The sequence below is a fragment of the Grampus griseus genome (assembly GCF_964374135.1).
Source record: "Grampus griseus genome assembly, chromosome: 2".
NCBI lineage: Eukaryota > Metazoa > Chordata > Mammalia > Artiodactyla > Delphinidae > Grampus > Grampus griseus.
The window spans coordinates 73453584-73476931 of record NC_139018.1 but is presented as its reverse complement, the minus strand read 5'-3'; the positions used below and the strand labels follow the sequence as shown (position 1 = coordinate 73476931).

Here is a 23348-nt window from a genome sequence, read left to right as displayed (position 1 = left end):
AACACCGCGTGTTAGCAAACACTGCTGATCCTTGCCACCCTGTATGTGAAAAATGCTGTCTTGCTATAGTTTTAATTTGCATTTCTCTTGTTAAGAGTGAAGAGAAGCATCTTTTTATATGTTTAAGAACCATTTATATTTCCTCTTTTGTGAACTGTTTACAGCCTTTTCCACTTTTCTGTTGAATTAGTCTTTTTCTTATTAATTTGTGGGAGCTGTTTTAATATTAAGGGAATTAGCTCTTGGTCTGTGATATAATTGACAGATATATTATCCCAGCTTCTCATTTGTCTGTTGATTCTGCTTATGGTGTTTATTTTCCCATGGGAAAAAAAATTCTATATTTATGTAACTGAACATATTAAGCAAGTTTTTAATGACTTCTGCTATGGTGTCATTCTTAGAAAGGCCTGCCTCTCCCAAATATAACAATAAAAAATTCTCCCATGGTTTGTTGTAGTAGTTTCACGATGTCATTTTTAATATTTAAATATTTGATTCTTCAGGAATTTGTTTTGCCATATGGGGTGAAATATGCATATTTTATTTTATCCCAGAAGGCTGTCCCATTGTCTCAAGATTATTTATTGAAAAATACACGGTATTCTCCACTGACTGAGAGGCTATCTTTGTCATATACTAAATTCCAGTATATGCAGCTGCTCTTCTTTTCTAGGTTTTTAGTCTGTTCCATTGAACAGCTTGTCTTTTCATACACCAGTTACATATAGTCAGTTGCATATAGTAGCTTTGTGTATATATATATATATATATATATATATATATATATATATATATATTTTTTTTTTTTTTTTTTGCGGTACGCGGGTCTCGCGATGTTGTGGCCTCTCGCGTTGCAGAGCACAGACTCCGGACGCGCAGGCTCAGCAGCCATGGCTCACGGGCCCAGCTGCTCCGCGGCATCGGCAGGCGGACTCTCAACCACTGCGCCACCAGGGAAGCCCAGCTTTGTATATTTTGATTCGAGACTTCTAGCTTACAGAACTTTTTTCTTTTTTTAAAATATTTATTTATTTATTTGGCCTCACCGGGTCTTAGGTGTGGCATGTGGGATCTTCGTCGTGCCCGCGGGATCTAGCTAACGGACCAGGGATCGAACCCTGGCCCCTTGCATTGGGAGCGGGGAGTCTTAACCACTGGACCACCAGGGAAGTCCCTAGCTTCCAGAACTTTGAGAGAATACATTTCTGTTGTTTTAAGCCTGCAGGTGGTGTAACTTGTAACAGCAGCCCCCCAGAAACTGATGCAGTGACAGACCTGGGGTTTGCATTTTAGTCTTTGTAAGTCCTGTGTTCTGAATAGGAGTGCAAGGATATTCATCCCTGTTCCCGAGAGAGAAAGTGTTGGTGGGGAGAAGAGTAGGGGAGATTAGTATCATTGCAGTTTCCTGACACCTCATCAGCCTGTGGTTGCTAAGAGACGAAGGGGTATGCCGACTATTCTGTGTCCCTTCCAGTCTCCCTCTTCGCTCTTCTCCACGCTGCCCTGTGTCCTGGAGGCTGACCTCAGTGGCTGGCCTTGACCCCACTGCCCTTTGGCTTCTGATGGGGTTTGGCCAGGGCTAGGCACTGACAGGAAGTTGGAAGGCAGCTCCCTCCCACTGGCCCAGCTTGTCAGTGGTTGTGCATCTTTCCCTAAGGCCTTCGACAGCTCCAGCTCTGGCCCATTGGTTGGCTCCAGTAACCACTTCCTCCCTGTTCCCTTTTCGGCTTCCAGGTGTTAACAGCTTCCCCTAAACTAGCCCGAGAGTACTACATCAGTCTCTTATAGGTTTTCCTTAATCCTGCTCACATCCCCATAAAAGATCCATTCTTTTTTTTTTTTTAATTTATTTATTTTTGGCTGTGTTGGGTCTTTGTTGCAGCGCGCGGGCTTTCTCTAGTTGCGGTGAGTGGGGGCTACTCTTCCTTGCGGTGCGCGGGCTTCTCATTGCGGTGGCTTCTCTTGTTGTGGAGCACAGGCTCTAGGCGTGCGGGCTTCAGTAGCTGCAGCGCGTGGGCTCAGTAGTTGTGGCTTGCGGGCTCTAGAGCGCAGGCTCAGTAGTTGTGGTGCATGGGCTTAGCTGCTCCACAGCATGTGGGATCTTCCCAGACCAGGGCTTGAACCCGTGTCCCCTGCATTGGCAGGCGGATTCTTAACCACTGCGCCATCAGGGAAGCCCTAAAAGATCCATTCTTTAAACTTCCTTGAGCCACCACTTTTGAGAGGATCGTGTGTTTCCTACCCAGATCCTGACCAATGTGGGGAGTCCCCCGCTTAACTTCAGTTTCCTTGGCTGTTGTCTCCACCTGCTCATTTGTACCACCTTAAGTCCTGACCATTTCATGTGCCTTTGGGAAGCCATTTCTGCTCTGATGGGAGCCTTCCAGGAATGCAAGCTGCTCAGGCACTCTGGCAAAGTCAAGGAGAAGTCTGTCTCCCCTCTGGGTCACTCCCTCACAAAGGTCCCAAGCAGTCCAGCTGGGTACCAGGGCTCCCCACTCTCTATCCCAGGAACTGGGCTAGTTGTGTATCTGGGCTAGGCGGGGAGGTATTTGAGAGACAAAACCTCCTCTTCCAGTAGAGCCTTGGAGGGATAAGAATCTATTACTCTGTCAGTCTCACAGGGAAGGCCCCTCCTTTAATGAAGATGAGCTTTCTCCTTGGAGGCTTCTCATTCCTTAGACAAACAGGCTCCTGGCAGGGTGTGCTACCCTGTTGCCAGACATGCCTAGACAGATCTAATTCTACTTAGACTTGAGCTGGGATCCTTTTGTACAAGGTTGAGAAGGTAGATTAGGACCTGGGAGAGGAAGGCCTCCAACACAAGTTTTAACCTAATATTCCAGGCAAGGATTCACTAAATGTATCTGAGTTGGGGAGAGAGTTGGATAAAAAATTGTGAAGAGCTTAGTGCGTTGCCATCTCAGTGGCCATGTTCTTGCGCTCCCTCTAGCTGAAATATCACCTCACCAGAGAGGCCCCCTCAGGGAACTCTCCATCACCACACCTTGTTTTATTTCCAGCAGAGAATTTCTCATTCCCTGAAATCAGAGCTGTTTTCTTCTTTCTTCACCCATTCCATGAGGGCAGGGAGATATCTTTCTTAGTCAGTGCTATACTCCCAGGGCCTGGGTCATAGTAGACACTCAATAAATATGTGTTGAATTTGTTGAGTGAGTAAATGAATTTGGCCCTATGAATGAATTTAGATGAGGAAGACTGGAGAGGTCAAGGGAATTAGTTACCTGCTTAGGGCACACAACTCATCAGGGGCAAAGCTGGGACTGGAACCAGGGTATCTAACTAAATCTGCTATATCCCGGTGAGAGGAAGGAGTAGGGGGGATGGGTTAGCAGGAAGGGTGAGGAGAGGCTGATCTAGGAGCTGGGCTGGTGACAGTGAGATGTAAAAGGATGGGAAAGAGGGGATCTCTGGGAAGGTATTGTGATGTACTGGCCAGAGGTGAGGTGGGGAGAAGAGACAAGATCAAGGAAGGGAAAATGAAATGAATTGGGTGCCTACTCTGTTCCACGTGGTGTGCCAGGTGTGATACCTGGGTGGTCTGATTTGTAACCTGTGTTATAGGCACCATCATCCCCATTTTTATGAGCTAAGGAAATGGAGGCACAAGAGTTCAAATAAATTACCCTCTTTTGCCCACTTACCAAGTACCTGATGCCTAAGCTTGACCTCTTCCCACCCTCCACGCTGCCTCTTTGAACATAGGGTTAAACCTGAGAGTTTTCAAGATGCCACTGCACATGGAGTCCACCGTCAGTTGGAAGAGGGCAACAAGACATAAGTGCTTATTCAGGGAAGGAGTGGGGAGCACAGGTACGAGACTCTCATTTGCTTCAGAGGAGAAACTGAGGCACAATAAGGCAATAAGGAAAGAGCTTCTTCTGATAAAGGGAGAACAGCTAGATGTGGGAAGACTGGAGACAGATGGAAGCTCCTCCAGAGGGTCGTCTTCTTCAAGGCGCTATGGAGGGGCAGCACAGGGACACCAGAGTGGGCAGACCTTGGAGCCAGAGGTGACACAGATACCCTTTTCTTTTTCTGGACTTCAATCTATGGAGAAGAAGCAGGAGTGGAGGTGGGTGGCACAGGAGGGGCTGAGTCCAGGCCAGACTAGGACTCAGTGTGAGCCCCTCTCCCCTGCCCCAGTTGGACCCTTTCCTTGCAGTGGGGTGCTCCTGGCTTTCTGCCTGCACCTGCACACAAACATGCCACGGCCCCTGCAGCCCAGAGGTGCCAGGGCGGAACGAATTTGAAGTCCACTGCCCTTTGTCCCCATAGGTACACTTGTCCCTGTCAGACAGCAGCTCTGGGTTTGGGTTTGGAAAAGAAAGCTCACCGAGGCCCAGGATGCAGACTCTGCCCTCCACAGAGCCAGGTTCTGTTCAGGCCACAGGGCTGCAAAACGTGTTCTTTGTGCTGGGGATGCCTCCAGGGCAGGGTGTTGGAGGCGGTCCCCCAGTCCAGGGCTGGTGTCTGACCACCGATGCCAAGCAGCGGACTGGCTGTGGGTCGGGGGTTGAGGGAACCCTTATAGGTTGTCACCAACCAGACCCTTACTCCTATCCTAAAGCTTTCCCTCTTGGCTTAGCTCAAACTTGCTCAAAAAGGCTTTCATAAACAACGCAAGTCTGAAAACTCGGGCGCTCTCCCCGCCCCTCCAGCCCTGGGGGCTTCGGGAGGGTCTGGGCAGCCTGCCAGCCCCGGGCTGTCCCCAGACTTGGGGATGGGGAGTGGGGAGGCGGTGCTGTTACCCTCTCCTTCCTGCTCGGTCTCCGGCCCAGAGTTTCAACAGGCCCCAGCCTCCCAGGCTCCCCACCCTGCTCTCCCTTAACCCTTTCCTCAGAGGGAAGGAGGGGCGCAGGTCTCTGTTCTCCAGGGAGGCCTGGGAGGCGTCAGGGTGGGCAGGAGGAACGGAGAGAAAGGCCGGGTCCCTGAAACCATACCCCCTCTCCCCCCACCCGACTGCCCCTCCTTCCCTTTCCCTCCCACTGGGGAAAGGGGAATGTGGAAGGAGATTAACTTTGACCCCCGGATTCTGGCTCTGGGCCCAAAACTCGACTGGGAGGCAGAGGTTTCCAAGACCCTCCCCACCCCCATCCCCGCCGCCTCCCTCCTCCTTCCGCGCCCCTTGAAGCTACCCAGCCGACTCAGCTAAAGTTCATCCTGGAGGGGCTGGCGCAGTGGTGAAGGGGGAAGGCTGGGGGCGGAGGGAAGGGAGCCCGACTGGTCCCACCCCCGGCTGTAACCCCTGGCAGGAAGAGATTGTAGCGGGAGCCGCCGCTGAAAGGCTCGGAGCGCTGGAGGAAGGGCGCCCGAGCCGCGGCGGGTGGGTCCGCGAGCCGGGAGGACCCGCGCCAAGGCGGGGGCGCGCCGCCGGGAGGCGGGGGCGTGGCCTAGGCGCCTTCGGCCGGGGGACCCCGGTGGCACTGTCGGCTCCCTCCTTCCTGGGGCGGGCGAGCCAGCCATGCTCCTGTCCGGGGGCGACCCTCCGGCGCAGGAATGGTTCATGGTGCAGACCAAGTCGAAGCCCCGGGTGCAGCGGCAGCGGCTGCAAGTGCAGCGCATCTTCAGGGTCAAGCTGAACGCTTTCCAGAGCCGCCCGGACACCCCCTACTTCTGGCTGCAGCTCGAGGGGCCCAGGGAGAACATGGGCAGAGCCAAGGTAAACAGCTTCTCCCCACCTATCGCTTCCAGCCAGACCCTTCTCTCGCTCCTCGCCCCCCCGCCCCCTCAGGGGTCCCCTGAGGTCCCCCGACCTGGATTCGGCAGTATGGCGGGCAGGTACTGGGCCATCCTCTTGCCTTTACAGATCTGCAGCCTTGGGTCCTTCCCTCTGGTTCCTTCTTTCTTTTCTGCCCCACCCCTCTCCTGCGTGTCACTTCTGTCCCTCAAGTGCGCTGAGAGAGGCTCGGCGTCGTGTGACACCCACCCCCCCCCACCCCCCCGCCCCGTGAGCCTTCCCTGGCCAGGGCCCCGCACTTACAGCCTGCTCCTCCATCTGGGGAGCAACTTAAGGTCCTGTATTTCTGTAGTCTGTGCAACATACCTCTTTGTTCTCCACCAAGAGCCTGGAAGGCCCAGGTCTTTCTGCCGCCTTTTAAGTCTTCTTAAATCCTGGGCTGCCCCTTGGAGCCTCTCAGAGTGCTGGGACTGGAAGGGCCATTAAAGATGCTTCTAGGTTAATGCGGGCACTTTACAGATGAGGAATTGGGGGCTGGAGAGGGTAAGGGGCCTCCCTGAGCACTCAGGGTCGGGTAGGTGGGGCGTGGCAGGGGCTGGGACCAGAACCCAGGGCTCTGGGCTCCGCACCCCCCACTCTTGATGCTCTAGGCAGCCTCTTGCAGGGGCTCAGAGGTGGGGCTGCAGCAGCCCTGGAAGGCAGCAACCCTAGGGGATGGGTGGGAGTCTGGGAGGAGGGCTGTGGGCTTTCAGATGAAAGGGCTTGCTGTGTGGGGCTGGACGCTGGACAGGCCAGGTCACAGTGTGCCTCTATCGCATGTGCCCTCGCTTCTCTCATAAGCTTCTCCTCCGCTTGGGCCTCTCAGGTTCCCTCTGACTCCCCAGTCATGGCCAAGGTCTCCCTCTTCCCCTAGATTCCCTTATCTTATCATTTCCTGGTAGGAATGCTATAGCCTCCCTCAGCCCCAGACCACCTGCTCCCCCATGCACCCACCCACCCCAACACACACCCCTTCCCTAGCGGGGTCTCTATCAATCTCCTAATTTTGGTCAAGGCCATGGGTGGGGGAGGCCCAGAACACGCTGGCCAGTGGGCAGGCAGGCTGGAAAGTTCCTCCCTCAGCCCCTCTGTTAGGCTGCTTCGTCAGCAGTTTTTCCAGTTCTGACAGAGGTACTGGGGGAGGGGAGGGGTTCCTGCCTGGAGAGCAGATGTGCAGGAACCCTTGAGATGGAGACTTTTCAGTAGCTGGCATAGGGTAGGTTAACAAGAGGAGCCTTTGGATTGTTTTGGGTTCTTAATCTTTTTTTTTTTTTAAGTAAGAGTGATTTTGTTTATTATTTATTTATTTATTTTTGGCTGCGTTGGGTCTTTGTTGCTGCACGCGGGCTTTCTCTAGTTGTGGCGAGCGGGGGCTGCTCTTCGTTGTGGTGCACGTACTTCTCACTGCAGTGGCTTCTCTTGTTGCGGAGCATGGGCTCTAGGCATGAGGGCTTCAGTAGTTGTGGCACACAGGCTCAGTAGTTGTGGCGCACGGGCTTAGTTGCTCCGCGGCATGTGGGATCTTCCCGGACCAGGGATTGAACCCATGTGCCCTGCGTTGGCAGGCGGATTCTTAACCACCGCACCACCAGGGAAGTCCCGGGTTCTTAATCTTTTTGTTAATTTGAAATACACCTGCTCACCCTTTTATGGGACTGGTGCTTTCTGAAGTGTCTAGCTCGCCTGTGCCCCGCTTACATCCTCCATCAGCTTCTCCAGGCTTGGCTACTCCTGCTACCACTGCTGCCTCAGAGTTCCTGGGCCCACCGGCTTTCCCTCACACCTCAGGCCCTGCTAGTGTAACCAGTGGCTTTCTCCATTCCCTCCATCTTTTTTTTTTTTTTTTTTCCGGTACACGGGCCTCTCACTGTTGTGGCCTCTCCCGTTGTGGAGCACAGGCTCCGGACGCACAGGCTCAGCGGCCATGGCTCACGGGCCCAGCCGCTCTGCGGCATGTGGGATCCTCCCGGACCAGGGCACGAACCCATGTCCCCTGCATCGGCAGGCGGACTCTCAACCACTGCGCCACCAGGGAAGCCCCATTCCCCCCATCTTATCATCTCTTTCCCCTCTGTCTTCCCCCGGGGAAAAGCATGATTTAAGATGGAAACAACATGAGGGGTTCTGGGTAACTCCCTCCCTTATTGCACAGAATGAGCAGAAAGAAGAGATTTTTGGAGCTTTGGAGCAGGAGAGCAGGGAAGGTGGGGAGGATCAGGTTTTGTTCCAGAAGTTAGGAGATCTGGGTGCAATTTGCTGTCACCAAGTTACTGCTGGGACAGAGGGTTGTGGTGGAGAGAGTTGGAGGTTGGGGTTTGCTACCTTCTAACTGGCTGACCTTGGTCAAATCATTGACCTTCTCTTAAGCCTATTTCCTCATCTATAAAACAATATAATAATACCCACTTCATGGCAGAGTTGTGAGAGTCAATTGAAATAAGGCGTTCTTATGGACTTGCACAAACGTGGAGAGTTACGGAGTAGAGATATCAGTTATTGTTTCTGTAACTAGCTGTATAACTTAGAATGAGCTCTTTTCCCTCTCTGAGTCTTGGTCTCCTTGTTTGCAAAGTGAGAAGCTTGGATTAAATGCTTTCTAAGGCCCAACAATCTGATACAGGAAAATTTCCCATGTATAAGGATGTCTTGTGGTTTCCATGTGGAGGTGCTGTGGCTGACCCCAATCCCAGCTGTAGGGGCACAGAATCACACACCTGGATAATGGCCTAATATACACAGGCCAGCTGGCAGAGGGGGCTCAGTGAGACTGGAGGTTGTAGGATGGGGAAGGGGTGATGGATGGGGGGAGGAGGGGTCAAGAAGGATACAGGCTTCTCTGGAGAAGAGCCTGGGTGTTTTCTACATTATATGCACTGGTTTTCCAGGAAAAACTCTGTAGAACTCGGAAGTGCCTTTAAGTAGTTTTCTTGTGGTGGGATTTAAAAAATAATGAGGACATTGCTGGAAATCACATTCCTAGGCAGCAAAAAGAAACACTGGGGAGGCCTGGCCTTTCTGAGGTGAAATCAGCCCCATCTCAGGGTGGAAAGGAGGGTTTTTACTAATGATCAAAGTTGCCCAGAGACGAGCCCTGCTCAGCTCTTCTGTCCTCCTTGGCAACGATGTAAAGAATGGTCCGGTGCAGAGAGGACAGGTGACAGCTTGATTCTCCCCTTTTTGGACACGATGGAGGGAGGGAGGTGATGGGGAGCCAGAGGTTGGGGTGGGGAGCTGTGGGACAGGGTGTGGTTTGCTGACTTTGGGCTTTGCTGTCAGGTGGAAGTTGATCTGTCCCTGGCCCACAATGACTGAGCAGTACCACGGAAGCTGGTAGTGGCCAGGGTTGTGCAGGAACCAACTCCTGCTGACCCATCGTTGAAAATTCAGGAAGTTTTTGAGCCAATGGAGTCCTGTTGGTAGTTTGAAATCAACCATGGAAGGAGTATTTACACCACAGAAATTGGCAAATGCTACAAATCGGGACTATTTCCCCCATAACTGGATGATTGTTAAACACTTACCAGCACATCTAATTGTGTTGTGGGCACCTTATACTTCTCCTTTATTTTAAACTTAATTTTTCTTTTATCAAAATAATACATAATTTAAAAGTCCAATAATTTTTAAAAAGCTTACAGTATAACGCAGTGATTCCTTGCCTTGCCCCTGCCAACTCCCTCTTCAGTGCTCTTCCCCGTAGAAAATATCTGCTCTGGCATTTCTACACCTCCACATTCCTAAAAAAATATGTAGCTACTATATCTTTTGATTAATCAATTTTAGATATCATTTTACTTTCTATTAATTATAGATGAGGATTTATCTCCCTTATATTGCCATCCCTTTTTTCTTCCCAGTATAGTTATATTTCATTTTTCTGTTAAATCTGTATTTAGTATTTGCAACATTATGCCCTTGCAAATATCATTTACATCTAAGTGTTGAAGTGCACTATGATTAGGTCTTTTTTTTTGTTGTTTTTTTTTTTGCGGTGCGCGGGCCTCTCACCGTTGTGGCCTCTCCCGTTGTAGAGCACAGGCTCCAGACGTGCAGGCTTAGCGGCCATGGCTCACTGGCCCAGCCGCTCCGCGGCATGTGGGATCTTCCTGGACCGGGGCACGAACCCGCGTCCCCTGCATTGGCAGGCGGACCCTCAACCACTGTGCCACCGGGGAAGCCCCTATGATTAGGTTTTCTCTCTTACTTTTCGAGTTCCCTGAGGTAAAGAACTCAACTCCTTTCCAGTTTGCTTGTTTTCCTTCGTACCCATTGCTAATTCTTATAACTTTCAGTAGCTTCTCACTACAGTTTTCTACAAGGACAATCTATCGATTCAAGATGGTCTGTGAGTTCCAGATTTTTTCCTGGGGGCAGCCTTCTTTCTGTCTGGTCAGGACTGCACAGCTGTCATCCCGAGACTCCCGTTTGCTGTCATTCTTGGCATCCTCTTGCCTTTTTTCCGTGTTAGATACCTCGTTTCCTGGACCCTGTGTCTTTGTCTTGAGTTGGTGGAGCACGTCCTTCAGTAGCGTCATCAAGTTAGAAAGATGGTGCCGAAACAAGCATGTTGCTTCTGGAGTCCCACTCTCCAATCTGAACTAGTCGTCCTCTGTGCCTCCTAGAACAGTGCCTGACAGGTAGTAGGTGCTCAGTAGTGTTTATTGAATGGATGAGTACATTCTGAGATTTTTCTCCACAGTCTTCCTGGAGATTGTCTTTGCTTTTTTTTTTATGTTGGGTCTCCTTTCTTGGTTTCTTTCATTGATTTGCTGGAAAATGCTCTCTGGTAGCTTCCTGAGAAAGGTTTTATAGGAGGTAAACTCTTGGGGTTGCATACATGCATATCTACATTGCATATCTGATGGTCATTTGATTGACAATTTGGCTGGTATCAAATTATACATGGAAAATTATTTTCCTTCAGAAATGAGAAGGCATTGGGCTTCCCTGGTGGCGCAGTGGTTGGGCGTCCGCCTGCCGATGCAGGGGACGCGGGTTCGTGCCCCGGTCCGGGAGGGTCCCACGTGCCGCAGAACGGCTGGGCCGGTGAGCCATGGCCGCTGGGCCTGTGCGTCCGGTGAGAGGCCCGCGTACCACAAAAAAAAAAAAAAAAAAAAAAAAGAAATGAGAAGGCATGAATCCATTGACTTCTTGCTTTAGGGATATCTGAAGCTATTCTTGGTCCCTGGTCCTTTGTATGAGAAGTTTTTTTTCTCTCTGGAAGCTTGTAGTTTCCCCCACTGCTCTGAGGTGCCCCAGTGAGCCCCCTCTGTGTGAGTATCTGTCTTCATCCATCATCAGTTACTATTGCGGAGTCTCTATATGGGAAGAATGAGTTTCTCTGCACTCAGCACTCACTGTAGACCTCACTACTGGCCTTCCTCTCTTCCTTCATGATTTTTATGGTACCCACACCCTCAGGTATGCTGATCAACCTCTGATCCTAAGACCTTGTCTTTTACTTTCTACAGAACAGACTCCAGTGGGTAGGGAGGTACTTGCTCAGCCTTTGTGTAGAGGGGTGGGTGGGCTCCCAGATCTAACTGCTCCTCAAACAACTTTATCTTAGTTCACCTTTTAAAAAATGTTCTCTTTCATTCCCAATTCCAGAGTTTCTTGGTGCTGCCGTTTTTTTGAGCTTTTTGAGTATTCTGCAGGTGGTTCTGGAAAGCAGACTATGTATAGCAACCGACTTATGAGAAGGGAGAATCCTAAGTCAGGATTGATCGAGTATAGAGCAGTAGTAAACCACCTGGTGGTATTTTTTTATTTAACTTACAAGTTGAAAAATGACTTGCGGGACATTGGGCAACATATTTTAACAAATGCACATTCTTCTGTGCTTATTTTGTTCCTGCCTCTTCTCTATTTTTTCTCCTTTTGGAGAAAAAGGTCTGGGTGGGCTTTAAGCAGGAAAATGGCTTCAGATATTTTCTGGATGTAAATGCCTGTTGTTTCCATATCGGTTTTTGCTCTAAAGTATAGACAGCATCATGGTTAAGACCCCAGACTTCGGAGTCAGAGGGCCTAAGTGTCCCAGCCTACGACCTGTGTGACCTCGGACATGTGCCCTCCCTTGCTCACCTAAAATGGGGATAATAGTAATTTCCTTATAGGGCTGAGAGAGGAATCAATGAGCTGATGTATGTAAAGAGCCTGGCACATAGTAAGTATTCAATAAATAGCAGTTTTGAAAATTATCTCATTTCCAATATATCCTTTTGTTTAAAAATATGGACGGTTCATGGAGCAATGAATATTTTAAGGTCTTTGCAGAAGGAGAAAGAAACCACCCACCATCTTCTTCCCGAGCACATCTCTTCATTTTTACATATTGTTTTCATGTAGTTAGAACGTGGGGTGCATGGGGTGGGGGAGTTTGTTCAGGTCTATGAGAGTTATTCCACCTGGTCAGTTCACCCTTGCCAGGCAGTGCAGACCAGCTGAGGTTCTGGGTGAGAGGGGTGGGCTTGGGATGTCTATCAGGGTTTGAGCTGATTTTGGACTGACTGAAAAGGGGTTAGACATGGGCCTAAGTGCCTGGGTGTACCTTAGCCCCTTTGGGGAAGGTGTTGGAGGTCCATAGCCTGGCCGTGTGGCAGAGATGAGCTTAAGCCTGAGTAGGGAGGGATGGTCTGGGTACCGAGCAGAGGGGCCAGAACGGTCTTTGGGCTGGCTGCTGGAGATCCAAAATGGAGCATTTGTTCCATAATGGAACTGTCATGGGGAAGCGGGAAGAGGGATGACTATCACTGACACAGGCATGAGGAGGGACTTGAGGGCTAATACAGTCATCAAGTGTTGGCTGATTAAGAGGCAGTGCCCATGGCTCCTTGGAGCTCATGGGGTCATGCTGGTGGAACTCAGCCATAGGGTGGAGGAACCCAACCTCTCCTGTCCCAGTGACTGCTAAAGACTGAGTGTGTGAGCCCTGGAAACACAAGGACCTGGTGCCCAGAGGGCCAGAGGCTTCCCTTCTGGTTCAGCCATTGTGCGTATCTGTGGGGATCCCCTGGATACTGGCCCAGCGACTTACCTTTTCCTCTGTCCCCTCCGGGCAGCAGAGTTACCATGGTTACAGGTACAGGTTGTGCTGGAGACCTTCTGCAGGGGGATTAACCAGAATCTCAGTGGATTACCCTGGAGTCACTGTGTAGTCAGCCCAAGGACGTGCAAAGAGCTCTGCTTTCAGAGTCAGATGGATGTGGGCTCTGGTCCTTACCCAGTCACCCTAGCTGTGTGTCCTTGGGTCAGCAAGAGAGCCTTTCTGAGCCTGCAAAATGGGAATAGGCTGTGCCAGGCATAAGCTAAGCACTTCTTTTGTATTATCTCACTGAAGCTTCATAATAGCCTAATGAGGTGGGAACCATTATCCCCATTTTACAGATGAGGAAACATAGGCATAAGGACGGTAGATAACCTGCTCCAGGTCACATAAGCTCCTGGCACGTGGAGGGTACTCAGTAATGTGCCACCCCCCTCCCCCCAGCTAGTTCACAATTCTAGAACGCCAGGGTAGGACTGGACCTTAGGAGTATCTAATTTAATCCGTCATCTTATAGGTGAGGAGACTGAGGCCCTGAGAAGATGACAAATTTCCCACAGTAACCTTAACGTACTGAGGTCAGGTTGGAACTAGAACCAGGGCCCTTGACTCTAAGCCCAGGTGCTCGCCCTCCCTCCGGCCCCCCACACCTGTCAGAGCTCCCTGGAAAGAGATGAGTGTGTGAGGAGTCAGGACCAGGGAGAGAGTGTCGGGCCGGGCCGGGGGCGTCATTTGGCTTATGGTGGGCGGGGGCAGGGCATGTGCTTGTGAGGGGAGTGAGTGCCAGTGGCAGGCCCGTAACGGCTGGCTTCCTTTGTGCTCTCCCCACCGGCTTCAGGAGTATCTGAAGGGCCTGTGCAGCCCGGAGCTGTGGAAGGAGGTCCGCTACCCGGCGGCCCTGCACTGCGCCTTCCTTGGGGCCCAGGGCCTCTTCTTGGACTGCCTGTGCTGGAGCACGCTGGCCTACCTGGTGCCTGGTCCGCCGGGCTCCCTGATGGTGGGCGGGCTGACCGAGTCTTTCATCATGACCCAGAACTGGCTGGAGGAGCTGGTAGGGCGGCTGCGCTGGGGCCCTGCCCCTCTGCTCACCCCCCGGGGCATCTGGGAAGCCGAGGTGACCCGGGCTTTTGGGGCTCTGGTCTGGATCCGTGGTGACCAGTATGCAGGGGACCTGCTGCAGCTGCCCGCGGCAGTCCAGGAACTGCTGCTGAGCCTGGTGCGGGACGCTGCGGGCAAGGAGGACATCATCCAGTGGCTTGGCGGCATTGGCACCTCCGACTCCCGCTCGGACCCCGAGCTCCTGATCTGCCCAGCCCACCAGCAGAAGGAAGGTCCAGCCATGGTGTCCATGGGAGACGGTCCCGGGCCTTTTCTGGAGATGGGGAGCCCAGAAAATTCAAAGAGGTTAACCAGCCTAGGCGCCATGGGGGCCCTCATCCCAGGCCAGAACGCTCAGCTGGAGACAGCAAACCAGCTGGTACGGTAAGTTCTGGAGAATCCGTTTGGCTTCTCTGCCCAACCCCAGGGAAAGAGTTTGGGACCTAACTGGCCTTACCACCTTTCCAACAAACTTGGGTTTCCTCCAGGGTTGGTTCCAACAACCAAGGTGGTACGGACAGTGCTTGTGAGGAAGGGTCAGTACAAGCCAGCGGCAGCCAGGACCCTGCGGACCGCACACAAGCCTCGTCCCAGCAGCGGCAGGCCCGGAGTGGGGAAGACAAGCTCCCTCTCCAGCCTCCAGTGTCAGCCCTGAGTGTGTGCTCGCCCTGGAAGTCCTGGACCCCGGGGCCAGCCTTCGGGCCCTTGTGGCCGGGGACTATTGCTGCAACCTTCTGGAGGATCAATGAACTGCATTCTCTCCACCTGGCCTGGCTCCTGTCCCAGGCTTGCTTCAGTTTCCCTTTCTGGCAGAGGCCACTGGGCCCCATTCAGTTCAAGCTGCCAGGGCAGAATCCTTTGCCCTTAAATCTGGGATGGAAACAGAAGGAGCTGGTTCCTTTGCCCAGTGTGGAAAGCCCAGATTGTAGACCAGATGGGGGGCCAGGAGGAGAGGCAGCCCTACGGAATTGCCCAAGGCCAGAGACCCCTAAAAAAGTAATGAGTTTATTGGTGGTCTCAGGAGGCTCAGGGGTAACGGACAAGGCTAGCCCAGGACTTCCACAGATAGGGCCACCTTTGACCTCTACACCCCAACTCCAAGCTGGAAGTGAGCCGGGGGATCGAGGAAATATGCAGTGGAATTGTAAGGAACCCGAAGAGAGGCCGTTTCCAGGGCCCTCCACAGGGCAAGGGGTGCCTACTGCTCAGGGGAGGCCCGCCACTCAAGGGGGGCTGACAGCTCCTTCAGGACCTGAACCTCAAACAGTGCCTGAAACTCTCAAAGTGCCCATGGCTGCAGCAGTGCCCACAGCTCAAACCCCACCCACAAATCCCGTGCTGCCTGAAGCCCGCAAAGTGCCTGAAACCCAGATTATGCCGGCAGTCCGTGAAGAACCTGCAGCCCCCAAAGTGCCTTTGGCTCCCACAAAGCCAGCCGCTCAGATGGGGCCTGCAGCTCCCCAAACTCCCACAACTCAGAAAAGGCATGCAGCAAAAACATCGCCTGCAGGTCCCCAAACGCCCAGAGCCCAGACCGGGACTACAGCTAAAACAGGGTCTACAGCTCCCAGAACTTGCCGAGCTCCGAAGATGCCTGCAGCTCAGAAGGCACCCACAGATCCAGGGCCAGCCCCGGACGCAGCCAAATTCCCAAGTGAGGGCCAGCCTTCGTCAAGGGGCAGTGCTTCCCTCCTGAAGGGCCAGGGGGAAGCTGGAAGGCAGGGGCCCCAGTCCAGCGGCACTTTGGCTCCCAGTCGTAAGCGCCAACCTCAGGTGGAGGGGCTCCTAGGGGCTCGGGAGGGGGTTCCGAGGCAGCCGCCTCGTCACCCACAGGCGAACAGCACAGTAACCAGCTTCCAGAGGTACCACGAGGCCCTGAATACACCCTTTGAGCTGAACCTGTCAGAAGAACCGGGGAACCAGGGGTTGAGGCGAGTGGTCATTGACGGCAGCAGCGTGGCCATGGTGTGAGTAGCCACGGACGTGGGGTGGGGTGGGGATACTGGGGGGCTCGGGCAGGGTGTCCCTGAGGTGATAGACTGTGGGCGTCCTTTCTTGATCGCTGTATACAGGTGACATGGGGTTCAAATGGGGGAAAGATGGGAGGGAAGTTGTACATGTTGAGGGGCTACTGCATGCTGGGTGGTGGTCATGGCATCATCCCAGCAGCCTTCAAAAGTAGGTTTCTGTTCTCCTTCCCTCATAGAAGCAGAAACAGGCTCAGAGAAACGATTAATCTTGACCAAGGTCCCAGAGCCAGTAAGGGGCCCAGCTGGCCTTTGGGTTCAGATCTGCTCACTGCCCAGGCCCATGCTCTTCCCATTTCAGCCTGCCTCACATAGCATGGGGTCTGTCAACCTCAGGCCAGTTTTCAAATGTTTAGCCCAACCCTTAAGGTCCAGCACTGATCTCCCCTGTGAAGCTTTTCCCAACCATGCCAACTCTCAGAGATCACTCTCTCTGCACAGCACTTACTGCTGTATATGTGCTAGCAGAAATACATGCAGGATGTCTTCATTTGCCCACACAGTAGAATAGTTATCTGTGCTGAGCACACTCCCAGCACACAGTTGGTCAGCAAATGTTTGTTTGCTTCCAGTCCTAAACTGAGCTCTTCTCCTTCCTTTTGCCCCGGAGGCCCCTACACACACACACACACGCTCACACACACACACGCACACACACACACATGCACACAGCAGGTGAGTGGACCCAGTAGGTGCTCACTGTTTGATGATGGTGAGAGGGGAGGGGGCATTGTTGGTGCCCGTGGTGCTGATGCCCTGACATTGCCAGATGTGCTGCCCTAGGCTGGCTCTGAGGGAGGGGTAGAGAGGCAGGGCCATTCCTAGGGCAGAAAATTGCTACCTCACTAATTCCCCCCATCTCCCCACCCACCACCCCCCAACCCCAGGCATGGCCTCCAGCACTTCTTCTCCTGCCGGGGCATTGCCATGGCAGTGCAGTACTTCTGGAACCGGGGACACCGAGAGGTCACTGTGTTTGTACCCACCTGGCAGCTTAAGAAGAACCGGAGGGTGAGAGGTGAGCTGTCCCCAGCTGCCCAGCCCCTCCAGTGGGCTTACTCTCTATGCCTTACTTTTCCTTGCCTTTCTGTCCCCACCATGGCCTTTTCCACTTAGCCCTTCCTCTGACCGTCGCTGTCTTCTGCCTTTCACCTCCAGAGAGCCACTTCCTGACAAAGCTACACTCCCTCAAGATGCTTTCAATCACCCCGTCTCAGCTCGAGAACGGCAAGAAGATCACTACCTACGATTATAGGTGTGCTGGCCTGCAGGCCTTCTCTTGTGGGTCCCTGGGGCTTGGGCTGGGCTGGTGTGTCAGGTGGAGTCTTGCCGCATTTGCTCTGGGGAGATGGAAGCAAATAAGTCAGAGGGTCATGTCAGAGAGGGTGGTGTGGTGCACCGGCCCTCTGTAGGCAGAGGGAGAGACACAGAGAGGAGAGGGCTCCAAGGTCGGCTCTGTTCAAACCCAAGAGGTGTTCCTGAATTTGGGACTCCGCAGCCCAATTTACCTGAGCTAAGAGGCTTTCTCCCCCATGAAGTATGGGGTGCTCTGCTTTCTTTGGATGGGACTAGCCCAGGTGACTCCTGGTGCTTCAAGCGAGCTGCTTCCCCCAGCAGCTGATTTGGGTGCCAGTTTGGGTTGAAGCTCAGGTTTTCTCAAGGAATTGCTGCAGTCTTTTCCTCCCACCCGCCCTGGCCCTGGGAGGAGGTATGTGTGTGGCTGTATGTGACTGGAGCCCTGGCTGGGCTCTGAAAATGGAGTCAGATTGGCCCTGTCTCCTAGCTAAAGCCTGAATGCCTCCCTACTTGCCAGTGCTCAGCACCCACTCCCCAGCGTGGCTGCAGGACCAGTGCGCATACGGGTGCCTGTGATGCTGCCTCTGATGGGGCCGAGAAGGCCCTGTCCAGGTCACTGACCCTGTGCTGGACTCGATGTCCAGCAGGCCAGGTCTTGCCTCCACTTAGGCACCTCCCATGCCAGGCAGGGAGAAGTTCTGTTCCTCCCCAAGACCTGGCGCCCACTCAGCCTTCAAGCCTGGGAAGGTCTGGGCAGGGCAGCTCAGGCATCCTTCCTTCAAGAGCTGGCCCCCCTGGGTAAGGTCTTTCAGAGCCTTTAAATTCAGGCCTGGGTTTGAGGGAAGGTAGCTTTCCTGCAGAAGGCCCCTCTGCTGGTCACTTGTGGAATTGCATGCTCGTGGCTGCCAGAATGGCACTCTGCAGGGAATGCCGAGAAGTGGGTGGCCTTTGCTTTCTTTCCTGGTCACAGCCCTCTTTCGAGAAGTGATCCTTGGAAAAATGGATTTGTTTATTCAGGTATGTGTTTTTATACGTGTATACACATATCCATATGTATGTATGTGTGTCTTGGCATGTACCTGAATGTTGTGCATTGGTGAAGAGTAATCATGGAATGCTTGATACACGCTGTGTGGCAGGCACTGAACTAGACTCTTCAGTGTCTAGTGTACTGTCTCATTCAGTTTAATCCTCACAGCAATAGAGGGTAGGTATTTTATGTTAGTTTGACAGATGTGGAAACCGAAGAAGTAAAAATGCATGTATGGATGTGGACAAGTGCATGGCTTTCTGTGTGCGTGTCTGAGCCTGTGTATGTGAATGCCTATGTGTAAAATAGTGGTCTGTGTTTGCATATACGGTTGGGGGATGTGCATCCCAGTTCACCCTCCCAGGGGAGAGTGGACATCCCAGTCGGCTGCATAGACGAGGATGGGCTCTAGAGTCTTGGCTCCCCGGCTATCGAGGGCAGCGTTTTTGTCCAACACACCTCAACAGGAAGCTGCAAGTTCATTTTCTCAGAGGACTGGGGAGGTGAGGGTCTGGGTACTGGGTCGTTAGCGACTTCCCCTCTCCCTGCAGGTTCATGGTAAAGCTGGCAGAAGAGACAGATGGCATCATCGTCACCAACGAGCAGCTCCATGTCCTGATGAATAATTCCAAGAAACTTATGGTCAAAGATCGGTGAGGCAGCTCCCAGGGGATTGGGCTGTTCCTTCCTCTCGGGTGCTGGGCAGTCCCTGGCAGCAGGGGTTTGGGCAGGGGGAAGGGCCTTGGAGCGGTGCTCATCAGCACCTGCTGGGAGGAGATGTGGGTCTCAGCCCCTGTGGAGCTACCAGGTGGCAGTGGGGTGTGGGTGGGTCAAGGGCCCCTCTGTGACGTTTCCTCCTCCATCCCGGGTCCAGCCTGCTGCCCTTCACTTTTGCGGGGAATCTCTTCATGGTGCCCGACGATCCTCTGGGCCGTGATGGCCCCACTCTGGATGAGTTTCTGAAGAAGCCAAACAGGTAATGGGCCAGGCACCCCCCTCCATACCCCGCCTCCCAGCCGCTCCTGGGGCTGACTGGAAGCTTCCCCTTGGTGCTAGCCAACGTTTGTCTCGTGCTTAATAGTGAGCAGAGTGATTTGAGTTTTTCAGGTCTTTGTACTTCCACCCACATCTGCACATCCGTAAACCACTTACAATATGGTTTTACAGTTTCACAGTCTTGCACACATGCTTCAATACTATATGTAACATTCCACAACTGGCATTTGTCGCCATGTTTTTCCCAGATGTATGCCATGTTAGTTCCTGTGGCTGGCTTTAATGTCCATGCTCTGTTCCATTATGTGAGTACCCAACAGGTTTATGGGGTCTTTTGTGGAGGGCCATTCGACAGTTTCCATGTTATGCTGTTGGTACCAGTGCTGCGGTGAACCGCCTTGTTCTTGTTTCATTGTGTGCAGGGGGAGCTGTGTCTGGAGTATATACCAAGCAGAACTTTTTCCACATTTCTTACCCACTTTGATCCTCACAGCTCGAGTTAGACATACGTGACCACTGTCCTCGTTTTACAAATGAGGAATCTGAGACTCAAGTACTTTCCCAAGGTCATTGTGCTGCTGCCGGCAGAACTGATTTGCAGTAACTCAGTTCCTCTGGCTTCCACTTACTCTGGGCCGCCTTGCTGCTCACCTCCCAGTTCCCTGGGCCTGGCAGGGACCTTCTGGGCAGGGCACTGCTTCCCGGGCCAGGTCCCCCAGTCCCATCTCTCCAATTCGAAGAAAAGTGATGTGGCCGAGGTTTGTGTGCTGTGTGCTCCCAAGCCCCATGTCAGGCCTCCTTTCCTCTCTGGACCTCCCCTGGCTGGCTCATCCTGGAGTCCGACTGGAAGTACCAGTCATCTAATTCTTATCAAACCATTGGCTTAAAACTGGTTGGACATGTCACTTGGTCAATGAGGTTTTGATTGGATAAGCCTTCAAAGCCCAGATTAACCTCTAACACTGCCGTCCGGCACATGCTGGGAGTGGAGGGAATATCTGCGGGCAGGTCCTCTCTGAGGCTGTGCCGTGTTGGAGGCGGGCCCTCGGCCCAGCCTCAGGGAAACTCAGCAATGGGGTGAGGCTCTGTGGGCTTCCACAGATGTGGTTTCGCCTTGGATGGCCTCTGGGGGCGGGCTGTCCCCCACCTCCTCCATCAGACTCCTCTGTCCTGCTGTTTTGGTGTAGGTTGGACACTGACATTGGCAACTTCCTGAAGGTGTGGAAGACCCTTCCTCCCAGCTCTGCCAGTGTCTCTGAGCTGAGTGAGGAGGCTGACCCTGGGCCCCCGGAGAGTCTGCAGAATGTGGAAGAAGTCAGGGAGGAGAAGGAGGAGAGGCAGGGAGAAGAGCAGGAGATGCAGAAGCCGGCCGAGAAGGAGGAGGACCTGGACTCTTCGCTGATGTCTGTGTTCAGGGCTGAGTGCTCTTCCCTCTCAGAGGAAATACTCCGGTGCCTCAGCCTGCACGACCCCCAGGATGAAGCCCTCGACATCGATCTCCTGCCGGCGGTACCTTCTCCCTCCCTGGGCATCCCCTGGGATGGGAAGGCTCCCTGCCAGCAGGTTCTTGCCCAGCTGGCCCAGCTCACCATCCCCAGCAACTTCACCGCGCTCTCCTTCTTTGTGGGATTCATGGACTCCCACCGGGACGTCATCCCTGACTATGAAGCCCTTGTGGGGCCCCTGCACAGGCTCCTCAAGCAGAAGCCGGACTGGCAGTGGGACTGGGAGCATGAGAAGGCCTTTCTGGCCCTGAAGCGAGGTCTGGTGTCCGCCCTCTGCCTGACGGCCCCCAACCCCCAGCTGCCCTTCCGCCTGGAGGTGACGGTGAGCCAAGTGGCCCTGACGGCTGTCGTGTACCAGGAGCGCTCAGGGAGAAAGCACCCCGTAGCCTATACCTCGAAACCCCTCCTCCCCGACGAGGAGAGCGAGGGCCCGCAGTCAGGGGGAGACAGTCCCTATGCCATGGCCTGGGCCCTCAAGCATTTTTCCCGCTGCATTGGAGACACCCCAGTGGTCCTGGGCCTTTCCTATGCCTCCCGGACCACTGTAGACCCTGGGGCAGGGGACGGCCGCAGGGTTGCCAAAGCATGGTTGATCAGATGGTCCCTCTTGGTACAGGACAAGGGTAAGAGAGCACTGGAATTGACCCTCCTCCAGGGCCTGCTGGGGGAGAACCGGCTGCTGACTCCTGCGGCTTCCATGCCTCGTTTTTTCCAGGTTCTGCCTCCTTTCTCCGACCTGTCCACTTTTGTCTGCATCCACATGTCGGGGTATTGCTTTTACCGGGAGGATGAGTGGTGTGCTGGCTTCGGTCTCTACATTCTATCTCCCACCAGCCCCCCTGTCTCCCTTTCCTTCTCTTGCTCCCCTTACACCCCGACCTATGCCCACCTGGCGGCCGTGGCCTGTGGCCTGGAGCGCTTTGGCCAGTCCCACCTGCCCGTGGTTTTCCTCACGCACTGCAACTGGATCTTCAGCCTCCTCTGGGAGCTCCTTCCCCTCTGGAGGGCTCGGGGCTTCCTCTCCTCCGACGGGGCTCCGCTACCTCACCCAAGCCTGCTCTCCTACATCATAGCCCTCACCTCCGGCCTCTCATCCCTTCCGTTCATCTACCGAACCTCCTACCGGGGCTCCCTGTTTGCTGTGACGGTGGACACCCTGGCCAAGCAGGGAGCCCAGGGGGGCGGCCAGTGGTGGAATTTGCCAAATGATGTGCCAGTCCCTGTGGTGTCTCCCCGTACCACGGGCAAGAGGCTCAACTTGCTGGCGTTACAGCTGAGCGACGGCACCCTGGCTGATATCATTGCCAAGCTGCAGGCCGGGCAGAAATTATCCAGCTCCTCACCCTTCAGTTCTGCCTTTAACTCCCTCAGTCTCGACAAAGAGAGTGGCTTGCTTATGTTCAAGGGAGACAAGAGGCCCCGGGTCTGGGTAGTCCCGAGGCAGCTCCGGAGGGATCTGATTTTTGCTGTGCACGACCTCCCCATGGGGGCCCACCAGAGGCCCGAGGAGACCTACAAGAAGCTGCGGTTGCTGGGATGGTGGCCGGGCATGCAGGAGCACGTGAGAGATTACTGTAGGAGCTGCTTGTTCTGTATCCCCCGGAATCTCACAGGCAGTGAGTTGAAGGTTATTGAGTCCCTGTGGCCGCTCAGGTCCACCGCTCCCTGGTCCAACCTGCAGATAGAGGTGGTGGGCCCGGTCACTGTCAGCGAGGAGGGCCACAAGCACGTGCTGATTGTGGCGGACCCCAACACCAGGTGGGTAGAGGCATTCCCGCTGAAGCCCTACACACACATGGCTGTGGCCCAGGTGCTGCTTCAGCACTTGTTCGCGAGGTGGGGTGTTCCGGTGAGGCTGGAGGCCGCCCAGGGCCCCCAGTTTGCCCGCCATGTCCTGGTAAGCTGTGGGCTGGCCCTGGGAGCCCAGGTGGCCTCCTTGAGTAGGGACCTCCAGTTCCCCTGCCTGACGAGCTCCGGGGCCTACTGGGAATTCAAGAGGGCCCTCAAGGAGTTCATCTTCCTGCATGGCAAGAAGTGGGCAGCTTCCCTGCCCTTGCTGCATCTGGCCTTCAGGGCCTCCTCCAGCCAGGCCACGCCGTTCCAGATCCTGACGGGGGGCGAGGAGAGGCTGACCGAGCCCCTGTGGTGGGAGATGAGCAGTGCAAACATCGAAGGGCTCAAGATGGATGTCTTCCTGCTACAGCTGATGGGGGAGCTGCTGGAGCTCCACTGGAGGGTGGCTGAGAAGACGAGTGAAAAGGCTGAGAATAGGCGTTTCAAGCGGGAGAGCCAGGAGAAGGAGTGGAATGTGGGTGACCAGGTCCTCTTGCTGTCCCTCCCCAGGAACGGCAGCAGCGCCAAGTGGGTGGGTCCCTTCTATATCGGGGACCGGCTAAGCCTGTCCCTCTACAGGGTCTGGGGCTTCCCCACCCCAGAGAAGCTTGGGTGCATCTATCCTAGCAGTCTGATGAAGACCTTTGCCAAGAGTGGCACCCCGCTGTCCTTCAAGGTCTTGGAGCAGTGAGCTGGAGCTGTGGGGGAGCCCCCCGCCCCAGGGTCCTGGGCTTCTGCTGCTAGGCCTCCCCTTAACCCCAGCAATGCTCTCACA

General features: G+C 53.9%; 1 protein-coding gene across 1 annotated transcript; it reads left to right on the top strand.

Moving 5' to 3' along the window:
* Positions 1–5488: 5488 nt before the first annotated feature.
* On the top strand, positions 5489–23264 carry NYNRIN (NYN domain and retroviral integrase containing; the record flags this gene model as incomplete). The annotated part of the gene is made up of 8 exons (XM_082649382.1): positions 5489–5686; positions 13627–14270; positions 15641–15853; positions 16801–16931; positions 17072–17168; positions 18791–18892; positions 19114–19215; positions 20423–23264. 8 exons carry the CDS (start codon positions 5489–5491, stop codon positions 23262–23264), a joined length of 4329 nt encoding a protein of 1442 aa, XP_082505508.1.
* Between the last annotated feature and the right edge of the window lie 84 nt (positions 23265–23348).